The following is an 18,355-nucleotide window of genomic DNA, read 5'->3' as shown; positions in this document are numbered from 1 at the left end:
TGTATGCCTTGTTCAGTTTTTTTTTTTTCTATTTCAAGAAATAATTAACATGCATCATAATTACTATTCAACCCAGTGTATAATTTAGATTAGATTATTCTATATTTCAAGCATTGAGAAAATCCATACAAATCAGGGGGAAACAAAAAAAAAAAGAATCATATTGCATTGATTAAAAGATCTAAGTGAAGTTTCAAAAAAACAAAAATCAAAGCTTGACGGAGTGTTCTTATGTGACGTATAAAATTTATATTGTTACTAACTTACTATGATTCATTAATTATAATTTTCGCTGGAAACATTTATGAATGTGGAATAGTTGTTGGTAATAGATAAAAGAATTGGCACAAAACTTTTTTTTTCTGTAAAAAAATGGGCACAAAACTTCAACACAGAGGACAGAGCAATTCCACGCACCAACACAGAGCATGTTTTTTTTTAAGGTGATAGTGATTGGCAAAAGGCTAACAATCTTTCTTCTTTATGACTTTTCTAAAAAAAAAAATCTATCTTCTTGTTTTGGACAATCCTACTCTCTCTCTCTATCTCTCTCTTTTTTAGTTTCATGTGTTGGATCGTTCAAAACATACAATTATCTATTTCTGAACTTATATCTATATGGTCCCTGAATTTTTTGGAGGCGTTCTCGAATTTATGAACATTAGATTTTACGAAACTGTACACCTATAAGTTCAAACAAGAATACAAAACGAAGGCTGTCTTTAGAGTACTAATTTGTATAATCATCATTTAAAACATGTCAGAAAGGAAGACAGAAAAACAAAAAGAAAATGTAGACGTGAATTTTATATCCATTCAATGAAATATGTCGGACAGAGGGTTTAGAGTCCGTCATTTGCAAAATGTTCACATCCTTTCGTAAAGACTGAAGATAGAACGACTCTCGCCTCTCTTTCTCTCTCTCTCTCTCTCTCTCTCGTTATTTTGGGAGGAAAGAGGACAAGTCCTTTCGTGCGTGCGTGGGTGGTAGATAACAAAAGGCTCTTTCGTGATAATGTCTGGGCGAACCCATTTCGTAGAATGAATACTTCTGTTTGTTTCAACAAGAGGGACCACCACAGCTATAGGGTCATACATACTCCTCGTAACATTTATTAACATGAAAATCGCGCTCGTTTTAGGAAACTACTGTAAACACAAAATAAATTAATACCACCACTTCTTTTGACATTTTCGATATTAGCTCGTGATGCACATTCAAAATAAACGATTATTACAATTACCACAGTTACTACTACTAGTAATACATCTTTTAAAACAACTAGTACAATATATAAAGTATATATTTTTTTTAAAAGAAGTGTCAGTGTCAAATGTCAATGTAATTAGTAGGAGGGAGGGAAATGAAAGGCGAACATAATCTAACACAAAATCAAGAAAAATAGAGAGGGAATCTTATTCTTACCTACACCTTTTATAACTTGCACGTTTTGTGGACCCACACGTATTTACTCTCCCCTACCCTATTATATAATCTCCAGCTCTCGACTCTCTCATTTTTGCATCTCAAAACTCTCATTTTACAAAAGAAAGAAAGAAAGATGGGTAATTATCGGTTTAAGCTATCGGAATTAGTCCCTAACGCATGGTTTTACAAACTGAGAGACATGGGGAAATCAAGAAAGAAGCAACAAAACAGCTCGGTGTCTCTTTCTCCCATCAAGAAACACCAACCAGTTCCTACTCCTGCTCCTACCACAGCGCGCAGTCCTAGACTTCCTCCTCGCCGCTCTTCTTCTTACTATGCAAGGCCCAGAAAGTCCGTCCGCAACCGCGCCACCACCACCGTCTCCTCTGCTCCTTCGAAGCAAGTCATTTCCTCTGAGTCTTTCTCACCACCCGAGTTTCGCTCTGATCAACTACTCATCCCTGACGAGTCGTTGGAGAGCTCCTCGCACAGCCCTTGCAGCTGCGTTACCTCCAAAGCCTCAGCAACCTTTACTCCCCCTCCGGAACTCCATCTCCATCCCATCATCACCAAACCCACCACCACCGTGCGCAAAACGGCAGTGAGTTCTCCCGCGGGTGTGAAACTTAGACTGCGCTCGCCGAGGATCTCGACGAGGAAAATTGCGAGCAGCTCATCGGCGACTGTGAGTTCGCGGCGGAGCAGAGCGGTAGTGAAGGCGTCGGTAGACCCGAGGAGAGACTTTAAGGAATCGATGGAAGAGATGATCGCAGAGAACAACATAAGAGCGTCCAAGGATCTAGAGGAGCTTCTAGCTTGCTATCTCTGTCTCAATTCTGACGAGTATCACCACATTATCATCAATGTCTTCAAGCAAATCTGGCTTGATCTTAATCTTTCTCCCCATCTTTCTTTTTAAAGAATGATCAAATACTATTTATCTTCTTTACCCATCAGTTAGTGACCTTAATCTATAGTCTCTTATAGATAATCTGTAACCATATCTATATAACTATTTTTATCATAATGCATTTTATAAATATATATATATATATAGGTATAGCTAGAGCATAGAGTCTTGTACCTGTCTAAAGTGGTGCCATTCCTTGAAATCTCAAGTACAGGGGTATTTCTATCCAAATTGGTGCCTCTTCCTATGAATCTTACTACTGCACGGACAAACATGGTTTGACACAACAACATAAAGTGTTACCCTGTGTTCAATTTAATGTGGATGGGTTATTAGTTATGTTACAGTATCAACTTTTCCATTAGAATCATAACTCTGTTTTTTTTCTTTTCTTTGTCATGACATCCCTCATGAACCTATACGTACTAATGTTCAAAAACAAAAAAAAAATATACTATAGCCTATGCTTACTCACATGATATGTACTTAAGAGTTAAAAGACAGAAATTATAGAGATTATTAGTATACAATTTAGTAGTTAAAACTCGACCTAGGATACCGACAATTCATTAAATCCACATCTGCCGTATTTTCAGACCTAACTTTGGATATGTGCGTGCGTGTGCATTTCTCAATTTCACGTTTATATTTATTTTATTTCTGTTTGTATTTAATTGTTTTCATTAACATCCACGTATTATTTTCTATACTTTTATATGCATGCATACACACAAGAGTGCGACAAGGAAGAAGAAAACAAAACGATTTTGCTTTTAGTCATGTAAGTGCCAAGGAAAACAATATTCAATTGGTCCCTTTGTTTACTTCAGTGATGGGTGACAAATGACAACAATAAATAGAAAATAAGTAATTAACATATAGACAAAAAAACAAATCAGTAAGTAAGAGAGTTATAATAATAAGCTCATTAATACAATCTATATATAATAAAATATACTCTCTTTTTCATGATTGCCACCTCGTCAACTTATATTTTATAATTAAAATTACAACACATTATCAATTCTTTTTTCACTGAAAAGAAATTATATTAACATAAACGGTTATATAATAATTTGACGATTAAAGGAATCCATGTGGTCTACAAATATAATTCAGTAATTTTAGCTTATACAATTTATTTATATAGTTTAGAAAATATTTAAGTTTTAAATACATCAAAATCAAATGTTGATAATAGATTAACTAATTTATATTTTATGTTGTTATGAAATTGATGTAATTTATTCAAACAATCAAGTAGATATACATTAATTATAAACAATAGAACTCTAGAATAATCTATGTTTACTACATTCCAAAAATAAATTTCAGAATCTAAGTTTGTTAATACCCGTAAAAATATAATTATATTTCAAAACAAAAATTGTTATAAAATATTAAAATATTAATTCAAATAATTATTATAAATCTATTATAAAATTTGAATGTTTAAAAAATATATTTTTATTATTTTAAAGATGTTGTCATATTCATTAATTCGCTAACATTAATATATAGACTTATTTGATTACATTTAATTAAAATATAAAATATATACAAATTATAAAATATCAGATTCATTTTAGTTTATTTTATTTTCTGAACATATATTTTTGGATAAAAATCAAAAATAACTGTCGTGACTTTTCGCATAAATTTTTATAGATAGAATAAAAATGGAATGACTTTCTTTTTTTTTGTAACACAAAAAAATGGAATGACTATTACACGGAATTTCAGAGCAAGGACTCTTAAAAGGAAAACTAAAAGGAAAACATTGAATTTCTTATCTTTTTAAGTATGAGAACACAAAAAGATTCTAAAGTTTTGTCGCGCATGCGAGCATATACTACAACGATTTTTGTATATATTAATCAATTGCTTCAGAACTTTCTTTATCCCATTTCTCTGATAAATTAACAATATAAAGTAAATCTTCGATGACATCGAAGAACACACCATTGCAGTTTCACAGATTTAACTTGGACTTTCTGGATGTTATTCATGTTATATAGTGTGTGTGTTTTTTTACTGGTGGTGTGGCCAGTGGTATCTCCGTGCAATATACCCTACCACTATGAATTTTCAAATTTCAGGTCTTAAAATATCACGATTATATAGTTGATTTTGTGATTTGACTTTACACTAACATATCAACATCCACTTAATTACTTTGTTTCTCGGTGATGGTTAGTATCCACAACAATATTGGAAATACTTAAATAAATAATCACTAAAGTGATAATCCCTTTGGTTAGAACTGCGACATATCCCATTTGTTAATAGACGAAAGTTGTTCTTATATTATTTTCTTTCGTTACTCATCAGTCATTACTCGCTAGCTCCTTTTAACATAAAGTTGCTGATAATCCACAAGGCACGACTTTCCTTTTTCGTGAAATTTCAAAAGTAGGGCCATTTCATAATAACACAAAATAGAGTAGTATACATCAACGAATTCATTCTGTTTAATATAATTATATTCAAGATGTAAATGATAGTAGCATTTATTTAACCCCAAAATGGTAATAGCAATTAGGATTAAAACCGGTCAGTCTGCAGAAACAACTATTTTCGTCCGATATTAATAAATTACAGAATACTATATTGTGAAGAAAAGATTATATGGACGAATCGCACATTCTTCTGTCAAAAAGAAAATAAAGTGTTGTATGCAGCAGATAGCTAATTTGTGCAAATAAAATCAATCTGGCTGAGCTAATATGCAATAATAGACTTATGTTATTCTCGTTCTAATATATCATATATTCACTCCGTTTTTAAAAGTAAAATTTTCTAGATTTTTTCTTGTTTCATTAATTTTTAATACTTTTAAAAATATTTTTACATTCTTTTAAGAAACACTAATTAAGAATTTTTAAATTGATCAAATACAATTGGGTGATATTATTAAAAATATATAGTAAAAAATGTAATCGTAAACATTTATTATATTATTAATATGTGTGAACACTTTGGAAAATTTTAGTTTCAAGAACAGAATAAGTATGTATAATTTTACTTAACATGGAATTCTAGGTAGTCAATTATTTTGTTTGAGATTCAGCAGTTCCAACTATTACTTTGTTTGGTAATTTTTATTTTTAATATTTTTGCTATACAGTTTATTTTCAGATATCTGCTTAGATGCATCACTGCTAGCTTTTCCCTATGTCAAATGGAAAGTTATATAGTTTGGTCTCATAGTTTAAGAAGTAGCTTTACTGCGACGATGTAATAATGCTTAACGAGTGAGGCTTGTCGGTGAGCCGCAAGTGCGGACTTGGTCAACGACCATCTATCTGAACTTGCTTTCCGATCCAACATTATCTTCTTTTTTTTTTTTCTAACTATCCAACATTATCACCGGAGTTTCTGCGCTTTGTGACATTGTCTCTCTACCGTCTGATATTCATATTTTCCCAACATGGTTGATTAATCTTTGAATGAAAGATAAGTACACTCCGGGGAACTTTCTTTCTCTTTTTACTTTTCTTTTCTTCATTTTCTTTCTACTCAAAACATAAAAATTATAACATTGTTTGTTGAGTAATTGCACGCTATATACATGTTTCAAACATTATTTAGCTAAAAGGTCATAGACCGAATCATACTGTACAACTTCTATTTTAATCCGAAATTGCCCTTATATTGTAGATGCAACTCGTGGTTTTTGGTGTGAATACATGCGCGTCTCTCTCCTCTCGTTTACATCGCTTCTGTTTGGAGAGGAATCTCTTCAACACTGTTCATGACAGTTCGTATATTGATCCTTCTCCCCCTATGAATCGGAACCTGCGCATCATCAATTGAAGTTAGCGATCCGGTGGTCATCTGGAGGCACTGCTCTCTCTCTTCCGAAACGGTGAGATCTCCGAAGCGGTGAGATTTCTGAAGTGGTGGACCTCCAAGGCATCGCTGATGCTCTGGTAGCTTGTCCGACAACGGCTTGCTCTTTCTGCTAGAGGACAGTGCAGAGGTTATCTTGGCTTCGGAAGTTAGTAAACGGGCGCAGAGGCATGCACCGCGGTTGTGAGGATGGCTGTCGGCGACGGAGCTTTATGAGAAGATGGCGGTTCTCCTCGCTGTGCATCTTGTCAGAGCAGTCCCCTCTTGACCAGTAGAAGTGTTTCTGGCGGCAGCTCTACAAAGCTAACAAAGGAGCTAGAGTTTGAGAGGGAACCGTCAGGCCGCAGGACTACCTCCGAAGGTGGGTTGTGGTAGGAAGGCCTACTGTTTGACAGATCTATGATCGGTCTCGGGTACGCCGGTCTTTGAGATGTCGCGGGAACACCGGAATGCTCTCCTCCGCCTGTGTCTTGTCGGAGATGGAAGGTTTGCGCTGAAGAATAATGTGTTATTTGATTTGGTATTTAATTGATTGTTTTCAAGTTTGAATAATTCAGTGGTCTTCAAAACTTGTAAAAGTATGATCACGAGTTTGTTTAGGAAGTAGTTGAGCCTTTTTTGTTTCTGTTGCAGGTGTCTATTTAACAGACCTTTTATTTAAGCAAGTTCAGTAACAAAATATGTATTCTTCTCTATTCAGTCTTTTGTTCTAACCAATTTAACATGCGCTTCATCTGTCTTCTTTCCCTCGCTTGATTCTCTTGTCTTAGATTTATTTCTTGTTTCTGGGTTGCCATCATTGTATTTTCAGAGGATGTTGAAACGTTCAGGATCCCCCACATCGTGGATTGGATTATTAATATTTATATATTAAAAAAGAAATTAATAATAACTCACGCGCCTAACATAAATTCACGTGTATCATAACTGAACAAAGTAGTAATCCACTTTGGTTCATATGTCCGATAACCTAAATAATCTTTTCTTACAACGATACCTAATTATCTTTTCTTTTATGATTATTCACCTAAATAGCTCTTGTTTGTTTATGTAACACTTAAAAATACAAAAAGCTATTATGGTTAATACCAGTTCCATCTTAATATTTTTTTTGCTTTAGGCGAAATATAAAATAAAAATCCATTTATAAAAAAAAATAACTTTTATTTATTGTATTTTAAAATTAAAGAAAAAGAATTGTGGCATTCAAAGAAAAAATAGAAAATGAGTCTTTTTATGTAAATTAGGTTTTGTTAATGAAAAATTGAGAATAGTGAAAGGTAATCTTTTTATTGTATTTCAATTAGGTTTAGTTAATCATAGATTTTTTATTATAAAATTTCACCAACTAATTGATAATTTAACAAACAAAAATAAAAAAATTTTAATTAGTAAAATAACACTAAAGAAAATTTTAGACCCATGGCAATTACCCATGTTGCCATGAGTTAGAGCCGGTCCTGGTTGATACCAACTTACTATTGAATTTTTCTTTTAGTTCTCACTAGATTATATTTACAAGAACGATTCATATTTATTTTTTACTTGGTGATTTATTACAGTTATAACTCAATATGAAAAGAAAAAATTTAGAAAAAATCTCAATGATATATATATATATATATATATTTGTTTTCTTACACTCTTTATTTGTTTAATAGGTTAATTCAGAATATTTGGAATCAGTGACGATACAACTTTCGTAGCAATACTTACTAACATAACCAAAAATGCAATGAAGATGACTTGACAAATTGTACATTTTATCTATAGATTAAGTCGTACCTAACCTAACAAACATTTTAAATGTCTTTTCAGATCGTAATTATTGTGTAATTATACTATGAATTAAGCGATACAGCTAAAAACAAATATCGTTTGTCCAAAAATCTAAAAACAATATTCAGTTAATTTACAGCTAAAAACAGTATTTCTTGACCAAAAGCTAAAAATATTGAGTTAATTAACACATTCGTGATATACCCTTTTTATTATCATGGAAGTTTCGAATCCTATGATCATACGATCTAACAAATTTGAAGTTACCTTTTAAAGATTCCAATTTAAAAAATAACTTCTCATATAAAAAAGGTTTATACTTATGCCTCAAATGAACCAACCCCGTTATATTATTACTAGGTTGTATATATATAACTTTTTTGAAAAAGGCGTTCTTAATGTACTTCATATATATTCTCAAAAAAATGTACTTCATATATTTCAACGTAAAAGAACTCTTAATATATATATATAGATATAACGCAATCTTATAACAAGTTTATAATGACATCCTATTAAAATCTGATAAAATAAATGTAGGCAGGAAAAAAAAAGAAATGGGCCATTTTGTAGTATTTGATTTATTATTTTGTTATTACCGAATCATCGCTGTGTCACTTGTCAAATCTCTTTGGGATTTGATTCTTGTGTTAAGTTAACATATTTTAATATCATTTTCGTATTTACTTTTGATAAAGACGATTACACAAGCTTCCATATAATTATAACGTTTCCGTCTGGCTGTACCCTTCACCGTTGTTGTTATAGGCAAAGCTGGATCTGAGGTTTGGGGGTCTGAAATATTTTTTAAACAATTTTAGTAAATTTTTTTTCAAGATTCGGGGAGTGGATACTTATGTAAAAAATTTCCAAATTTTTGAAAGATCAAAACCAATGTTTCACTTATTTATGTCCAGATTTGACCTGGCCGTAGATTACCATAGCATTCTCATTATCACATTTATTCCTAGAAGCCAAAACTCTACCGCGTAAGCTTTAGCTAAATACCCTCTCTATGTATCTCCAACTATGGTCTGATTTATTTCAAGTGAATGAATCTTTTTTGCTGTTAACGTGATTATTCTTTTCTATCAGATTTTAATTGATGAAGTTGGCACGATTGAAATTTCAAAATTGGCGGAAACACTATAATTCCCGGAAATGTAATCCACAAAAGAGAAAATAAACCCAAACAACAATAACAGTTACACAATCTATACCGATCACTAGAGATTTACACACTTATACAACCAAATCTATATACAATCCTTGACAAGAAAAATTGAAATTAGTCATGTTCAACTTAAAATAAATAGAACTCTTGCCGAGAAATCACACAAGAGAGAGGAAGTAATGTTGAGATTTATTTAGTCTATGTCCAATTCTTTATTCTCTGACTATTATGATATTGTATATTTTGGGTTTAAGAGGCAAATCCGCATGAATTTATTTTTGAATTTTTTTCTAAAAGACCTAATACTAACTAGAATTGAACTTCTTTTTATATATTACTAGGATTGGCCCGCCCTACGGGCGGGAAGTTATAGTAAAAATGATTCTATATGAATTTATATTAATTTTATGAAGCATTTGAAAACAAAACATCGTCAATTGAAAATGATATTATACACAAATAAATAATGAATAGAGTTTTGAGACCATATTGTTATTTTTAATAATCATTTGTGGATTTTTTGAAGTGACATCAATCTTCACTATTCTCTATTTTTCAGAAAAATATAAAATTAGCAAAAATAAATTAGAAATATATATATATATATATATATTGTTATTATTTTATTTCACTTTGGCATAATAAAATAAAATCTGAAGTTTATATTACTATATTTCATTCAAGAAGTTTCAAGATTTAAAAAACATTTACACTAATTAAATTGATCATGATAATAAATTAGTCTAACTCAAAACCAAATCAGTTAAAATATATATAATACAATTTGATAAAATAATGAAATATCAATTTTAAAATACCAATTTTATAACATATTGTGTTTCAAAAATACTGATTTTTGTTTGCTCAGTTTCGCGAGGCTGCAAAGAGAGGAAATAGTTCTAGAATGCTTAATGTTATGTCAAACTACGGTATGCAGTACTGCACCAAGTTCTACTTGCGTATTTGTCATTGTTTTATGCTCCTATCTTGAAACGAAAGCTGATTAAAATAATTGTTGCACGTGAGGAGGTTGTTACGATTGTTAAAAAAATAATTTTAACTATATTTTGTAAGTATATTTCATTATACTGAATTGACATATGTTATAAATATATAAGTCTAATTCATATTAATTTACTTCTCAGTTATTAAAATTTGTGATATTTTTAGTTACTACAAATATTATACATATAACATGATAAACAGAATGAATAAAAATAATTGAGTTTTTGTTATGATCTTAATATTATTTTATTTTACTTATTTTGGTTATCTATAAATAAAGCTTATTTTGGGTTTAAATACATTAAATTCATAACTTTCAAGAGAATTAAAAAAAATATTTTGATATATATATATATAATCAATTATGTTCCACCTTGTCTTAGAACTATTTTATATACATAATCAATTTTGCAACATCTATATTTTTTTTGCTATATATAATCATTTATGAATAATGACCCTAACTGATTATGAAAGCACCGTTATCGACAAAGTAAAATAAAAAAGACAAAGTATAACAAATTATGTTATGTGCTTAAAAATCTATATTGTTGTCTTTGGATTACACATGATAATGCACGATATGTAACCGACGCTTTTTCTAAGAAAAAATATATAGACAATCAATTTAACTCATATTAAATATTCGAACATGAATCTCATAGGACGGCTCAGAGTAGTGCAGTCAGACGTGTATTTTAATAGGATGGTAGAATTGTCGGCTGTAAAATCGTCTTTGTAATATTCTCATCGTTGTAATAGCATAATTATTCGATAATAATCGATTTAGACGTTGAAAAAAAAATCGTTTCTTTCTTGTTTTGAATGTTCTATCCTTAATTTATTTTATTCTCAATCTTGAATAATTTTCTTTAATAAATAGAATTTCGTCTCCGCCTTTAAATTTCTACAACCTTCTTGTCTTTTTATTATTAGTTTTGCTTAACCATTTGGTAACTTGAACACAACCGGTAACTATGATAACCATATGTTCACATATAAATTTGTACCTTCTTGCAAAACGTTTTTCATAACCATCTAAAGCTAAAAACATTGTACTAAGTCATTTGTACAGACATAATTTAGCAAGTAAATCTCAAATTAACATATATTTTATATATCTGAAAGAGAGGCTCAACTATCAACTATCATCTTACATTTATTTAAAACAAACTGGGTTAATCACTTAAGAATAGCATCTCATTCATTTGTAACTAGAATATAATTTCACATACTTCTGAAAGAGATTGACTGACTGATCTACTTGATGCCTTTAGCTTTTTAGTTGTTCCATTTGTTCAAAATCCAAAAGACTAACCATACTATGTTTCCTAACTTTTACAACCTTCACTATGAAGATAGATTTATAATCTTTTGAAAAAAATAGCCCCTTAACGAAAAAGATACGTCTGGTGGCATCAAACGCAGCTTGGCCAATTTTGGGATAGGTCTTGAGGTCAGACTCATTGTCGAGGTAGAAGACAGGAGTATTGCAGTGTAGAAAGAAAGTAAACCGTATATAAACAGTGGTGTCCGAACCATCCTCCTTCTTTGGCAGCTTCGAACAAATGAAGCTCCACATATAACGTTCTATCCTGCACATGGCCCCACGTGTTTTAGAAAAAGATGATCATTATGAACTGACTAAAGTAAAAAAGATAAACAATTTTGTTCATGTGTAAACGCAGATGCGTGAATAAATGCCGGACTAAAGCTGGTGCTGAGAAAATGCAGAGGTTAATGTCTCTTCTATGTTTGAGAAAGATACACCTACAACAAACAAAGCCTTCAATGTTAGTGACAGTAGAAGCACTAAAACCCACATAAGAAAAAGTTCATGAAATTTGCAGACAGACAAAAAAACGATACTTTTACATAAACCGAAAATTCACACATACACACGCAAACATAAAACAGAACCAAATCAGAATAGTGGTACTTCTGCAGTACAGACAGAACATGAACAAATATCATGCTTCTTCGAGCGATACGATGATAAGAAGAGTTCAAGAGTTCAAGGAGAGGAAACTAACATATATTTATACTGAACATACACCGCCTCTCAGATCTAAACGACGCTTGGAAGACACATCATGTGAGAGCAAAACAATAGGATTTAAGACGAATCCATAAAGCAGACCGTTTCAGTCATGAGGAGAAGGGTTAGCGTCACCGCCTACCGCCGCACGAAGAGGAGAACGAACTTTGTATTTTCGCTTACGCCGTCTTAGGGTTAGAGGGACATCGTTTTTTGTTTCCGGGCCGGATAATCTCACAACTTGAAAACCAAATCACACATTAAAAAAAGCCCACGATGCAATCAATTAAATGATACGGTGCATATAGAGGAGATGGACACATGGCGACTTCAGGATAAATGAATTAGTGACATGACATCTGACGTGTCGAAAGGAGGGAAACAACCCTATTTTATAGTAATAGATACTTTCTTTTGTCTAACTTCCAATGTGGGATTTAGATTGACATCTCTCATTCTCCTACTCAAACTAAGGATCATATTTATCTCGTGTTTTTTCCTCCATCGAATTAAAGATGACTCTCCCACAACTGAATTTCCAGGATCTTTTGACTTGATCTTTGCCACATACTTCTCATTCATCCCATTCATATCTTGAAAGTTATTTTGGTTTTCTTGCATATTTCTCATCAACCACTCTGATACCAATTGTTGGGATTTATTTAGCTTGTGTCCAATTCTTTATTATTGGATTAGTATGATATTATCTATTTTAAATCTTAGAGATAAACCGCATGGATTTACTTTTGGTTTCTTTCTCAGAAGCCCACGTACTAACTAGAGTTAGACTTCTCTACCTTCTTTTGTCTAACTTCCAATGTGGAACTTCGATTGGCAAGCAATGCACTGGCCATAAGAGCAAAACAAAATGGAACTTACATGAACTTTAGTTCACAGTAACAAACCATAACCAATAAGAATAACATCATACACCAAACATAGAAGAAAAGTATATACTTGGAACCAAACCCTTTCCTTAAACAAACCATCATTGGAAAACTCAAACTCTCAATTTCTTTATATTTATTCAACAAACTGAAGCCTCCGAAAAATGTGAGAGCAGAAGATAGACCAGAAACCACACTTATTCAAAGACCGCGAGAAAAACTCCTTTCTAGAGCGGGACAAGCAACTTAAAACTTTTCAAAGATGTTATATTTGTTATGCTCCACACACACCACCACACCACTAACCCACATCGCTTACACCATTGCTAGAAACAAGAGAAAAGAAGACATACGCTGAAACCAAACAAGGATGCCTCATATTCAGTCTTCTGAAGCCATAAACACACCTGACCAGAGCAAAAGGAAGGATAAAGATCAAGCAAAGATCCTACAACTTGGAGTGAGTTGATGATTTTTTACTCTAAAATGAATATGAATAGAATCTAAGTAAAAATGGAGAAGATGTCATTTGCATGTAAACTGCTCTGTAGATCTACCAGATCCGACATTTTCTTCATCAAAGCATCCGTTAGCATTGACCAGAGATCCCGAGATCCCACCGAGAAACCTCTTCCACCACAAACAAACAATTACTCAGACAAAATCTCTGTCAAACATCTAAACAACAGAAAAACATGCTAAAGGATGGATAATGACCAAATATAAAAAGGTTTTTATTCCAATAAAAATGAAAAGAAAAGGACAACATCCAAAATGGGTAAATCGTGATTGTGTAAATCTACGTACACCAGCTTTAACCAATAATCAGGAAGAGAGTTGAGTTTTCAAGAAGATGGTAGAGTTCTTTTTCTATAGACGTGTAAGGAATGGTTAAAATTGAATTATAGATATCTAAACTCTAAATTATTGTAATTTTGATATTATGTTTATTATGTTGTCTAAATTAAATATAAGAATTTTTTTAGCTACAACTAGACAAGTGTCTGTCAAAATTATATAAAAATTTCAGAATTTATATCTCAACTTTTATCCCATTTTCCTTTTTATTAATATATATATATTATAAATACTTATCTCAAAGCCACAAATGATATATGGAGTTGCTCTTATTATGCATATGTGCTTACAGTTTTAGATTTTTGTTTGCTTTGTTAAACTCTGAAGTCTTAGCCTTTTTAGTCTCGTAGACTTTAGGGAGAACGGAAATTTCATACTAACATATTGCGATATTTTAGTTCATACTCGATTTACATGGTCGTGCTAAAACATGCATTTAGTACATACATGAGTTTTTGAAAATTTCAAATAACATATCTAATGTTTATTTCTTTGGACAAATTATACCCGAGTTCCCACATCAGTTGCCACATCATCTAATTTTGATGACCTAGATGCTATATATGTACGTCAACTAATTTTGATGACGAGAATGCCACATGTACATATCTTTGGAAAACAATAGTCATTTTATAAAAATATTCTTTTAGAAAATGTAAAATTTTATAAAATTTTATAGTTTAGTAAAATTAAAAAAAAAACATTTAGTCTTATATAAGAGATCTATTTATAAATGTTTCGATCCTATCACAATGCCATCCTTATAAGAATTAATATGTGTTGTGATGATTCAAATTCAACGTTAGTGTACTCGTATTACTCTCGATCAATCATGGTTGTGTTCATTTACAGAATTTATGATATGTTAATTTAAATTCTTTAAATGTAAATAATATACTCATGATTAATCAATAGTAACACACTACAACGCTAGTATTGAACTCGAATCATTATAACATAAATAACTCTTATAAGAATGCTATTATGGTATGATCAAAACATTTACGAATATATTTCTTATATAAGATTAATATTTAATTATTTACTCAATTTTTATTAATTTTACTAAATAATAAAAATATATAAAATTTTACATCTTCTAAAGAACTATTTTTTTTTATAAAATGACTACTTTTCAAAAAAAAAAAGACTTGTATATGTGGTATCCAAATTAGCAAAATTAGCTAAAATAGCATGTATATCAGAAAATTAGATGATGCGGCAGCTGATATTGCGACTGGGTATGATTTCGTCAAAAATATAAACATTAGGTTTGTTATTTGAAATTTTCAAAAGTTGATGACATGTTTTTACACGACTATATAAGTCAATTATGAATTGAACATATCACGATATGTTAGTATGAAATGACCGTTTTTATTTTATTTTATTGAGTTAGTAAAACCATGTAGCTATATTCTTGATTTTTTTAATCTACTTTGATTATATAAATTTAAAATCTTTAAAAACACATAAGTGTCTTAGAGTGTAAATCTTTCTGGCATGAAAACCAAGTCGGTGATACGTCTTTGTTTTAACCAAAACATGCTCATATTTTCCCTCGACCAATCATTTATGAAAACAAAGACACATCAAATCACTCTTTTCATAAGATTGTGAATTCGAGTCAGATCAAAAATATTTGTGAAATATAATTAAATAATGTCAAAACACTTGTTACAGCAAGGTCCTTAACGTGTAAAAATGAGATACACACAACACAAATATCTACAAATTTGTCTTATTTCTTTTAGTTAATTGTAGAAATTTCAAAAGTTAAAATAATTCATTTTAATATAAAATACTATTTTAAAATGTCATTTAAGAAATGCGTTCATAACAATAAAGGAGTAAGGATTTAGGAGCAATTTTGTAGAAAAGTAAATGTTTTCTTTGTTTTCATGGTTTGTGTAAATTATGAAAAAATAAAAGTTTCTTTTTGTCATCTATTTTTATAATATTCATCTGTTTCGTTATATAATAATATAATTTAAAATTATACTAAGAAAATTGTTTATTATAATGTTAATTAAGGAAATATTTTATGTTTTCACACCGAAAACCAAATGTATTATTTGGATTAAAACAAAATTCTGACTAAACCAACACATAGGCTGTAGTTAGCAATTATCTAAAGTAGGCTGTAAGTAGCAATTATCAAAATAAAAATATCTAAGAAGGAAATAATAAGAAGGATAGAGAATTATTACTACTATTGTTCCTTTCCAATTTTGATAAGAAATATTTTCATTCTACAATTCTTTAAATTAGAGGAATGATAAAGAATTGTGTGCAACAAATATTATTCATAAATGATGTACTTTTAAAGGAATGGTTAAAATTTCATTATTTCCATCTATTACTCTGTCAATATTTTATTGCTGATTAATTATATTATTATAAATATAGAAAACATTATATACATCATTTTACAGCCGATAATTTTTCTTTTAATGAACATTCAAATTTGATTATAGCATTTAGAGCCGTCTTATAATATATGTATCACTTTGAATTTTTTATTAGATCTACCTGGTTCTGACGATATTTCTTAGACGATTGTTGAAAAAAAAAGAACGCATTTTCATTAATTTGTATAATTCATTTTTTGTGACTTGAAAATCCATATTTTGTATGTGTAAAAACATTAATAAATTTATAGTCAATCCAATGGACTTAGACTTCCATAATAAAATAATTTTGATAGAGAAAATAGATGCTTTAGTGCATTGAATTTATACTAACAGCTTAATTTGCACCTGCTGCGTTAGACTATTTGTCCGGCAGTGCTACAAGCTTCGTAACCAAACAAATAGGTAGCGTTGACGTATTGATGTGTGTATAATATATAATGACAGTAACAAATTTGTGAACTTTTTTTAGATTTTCTACACGATCATGTTTTAGGCCTACCATGTTTATTGTTCTTGGGAATAATGCTAATATGACAAAATATGAGTTAGAAACCTACAATGATGGCCCATGATTTGAAATTAACAGTGAAACCCAAATTAAATAGGCCTGCTATGTGTAATTGATATCGAGCCTGTTATACCATCAAGTGTTGTGCGGTATAAAATTTAGCGGCTGATAATGATCCAAAAGAACCAGACTCGGTACAAAAAGTAGTGAGCTTAGACGAAGAGTCGTTTAAGCACCCAGCTCCTCCAGATATATTGATACGGGAACCATGTGAAGGCCACGGGAATCATTACAAAATGATGTATAAATATTTATATGCCTTTATAAATTTTTATAGCTAATTTATAAATCTTTATAAAATAAGTTATAAACCCTTACAACTTGGCAAATAGCTATAATCTCTTCTCATATATTACCTAATCTCTCCCATCCACATTCAACTGCAAGAACACCTCTAACTATCATAACTCCTAAAGAATGTAGTCAAGTCATCTCCAAAGAAGAGGTTCAGGTAGAAACTGAACTGAACTGAGATGTGGAAGTTGAATCAGAATTGGCCAAGTCAATAAGTTCCTCGAAACAACTAGCATATAAACAACGAGCATATAACTCAATAAGTTCCTATGATTCAACTTTGCGTGGAAAAGAATGGATTTTGATACTCTGTATGTGATCTTGTTGTTGTTCAGTTTTCAGAATTTGAATTCACAGTCATTGTAGCAAAGAATCTGAGAGAACATCGAGTCAATGTTTGAGGAGAAAAAAACAGCAAAATAGCTTCTCGTTCTCATCGTCTCCGCTCTCACTTTCTTCTCTTGGTGGTGGTGCTGGTGGGAATCTCTTTGAAGCCTTATTAGTCTGAGATTCAGATTGGCGAGCCTGCGTGAGGCTGATCAGTATACTCCCATATTTTTATAATCTTCCCAACAAAGAACACCCTAGAGACCACTTTACTATCATCTCCAACCGAGACACAGTCATAAAGACAGTACTCACAACCTTATCTTCTACACTCTTTTACCCCACTTGAATGGTAGGCCATCGACGATGTTCGCTGACTTCTTCTCCATTATTCAATGAAGCAGGTTTCTCCTAATTAGATCCAAATTAAAAAAAAAAAAGTAAGCAAAGGCGAGAGCTTTCTCGAGTCCTCGTTCGAAGGAGCAGCCGGTGGAGATTGAATCGGCGTGGCTCTTGTTGACGCCAGGACGAGTTGGAACGGAGCTAGGGTTTTGGGTGGTGGTCGTCGTAGAGAATCCATCTTCGACATCCACAGAAGGAAATGACGCCGAGGAGAGCAGAGCAACTGAGATGGAGGAGAGATATGTTTGGTGTTTAATTATGTAAGAGCATAGTAGTCTTTTTTCTTCTTAAATTTTAATGGTAAAGTTGGTTAGTGTATTTTTGAAAAGTGGTATTAATGGCAATTTCTCTTTATTGGGTATCATGAAAAGTGGAATAAAAGTGGTATTTATTCATATTTTAAAGGAAATAAGTTAAA

The 18,355-nt window shown here is 31.3% G+C and overlaps 1 protein-coding gene and 1 long non-coding RNA gene across 3 annotated transcripts; one reads left to right on the top strand and one right to left on the bottom strand.

Moving 5' to 3' along the window:
* The first annotated feature begins 1,515 nt into the window (after positions 1 to 1,515).
* Positions 1,516 to 2,456, top strand: LOC108842833 (transcription repressor OFP1). The gene has a single exon (XM_018615869.2). It carries the CDS (start codon positions 1,563 to 1,565, stop codon positions 2,346 to 2,348), a length of 786 nt encoding a protein of 261 aa, XP_018471371.2. The 5' UTR covers positions 1,516 to 1,562; the 3' UTR covers positions 2,349 to 2,456.
* An 8,871-nt stretch (positions 2,457 to 11,327) lies between these two features.
* On the bottom strand, positions 11,328 to 14,034 carry LOC130507916 (uncharacterized). Of its 2 annotated transcripts, XR_008942563.1 has the most exons (3): positions 13,632 to 13,963; positions 12,183 to 13,481; positions 11,328 to 11,919 (listed from the first exon to the last, which is right to left on the bottom strand). It is a non-coding gene; the product is annotated as an uncharacterized LOC130507916 (long non-coding RNA). The 2 variants fall into 2 exon arrangements; XR_008942562.1 differs by having other exon boundaries at positions 12,183 to 14,034.
* Positions 14,035 to 18,355: the final 4,321 nt, after the last annotated feature.

This window comes from Raphanus sativus, chromosome 2 (assembly GCF_000801105.2).
Source record: "Raphanus sativus cultivar WK10039 chromosome 2, ASM80110v3, whole genome shotgun sequence".
NCBI lineage: Eukaryota > Viridiplantae > Streptophyta > Magnoliopsida > Brassicales > Brassicaceae > Raphanus > Raphanus sativus.
Note: the sequence above shows the minus strand (reverse complement) of the source record. Positions and strands in the feature narration are given on the sequence as shown.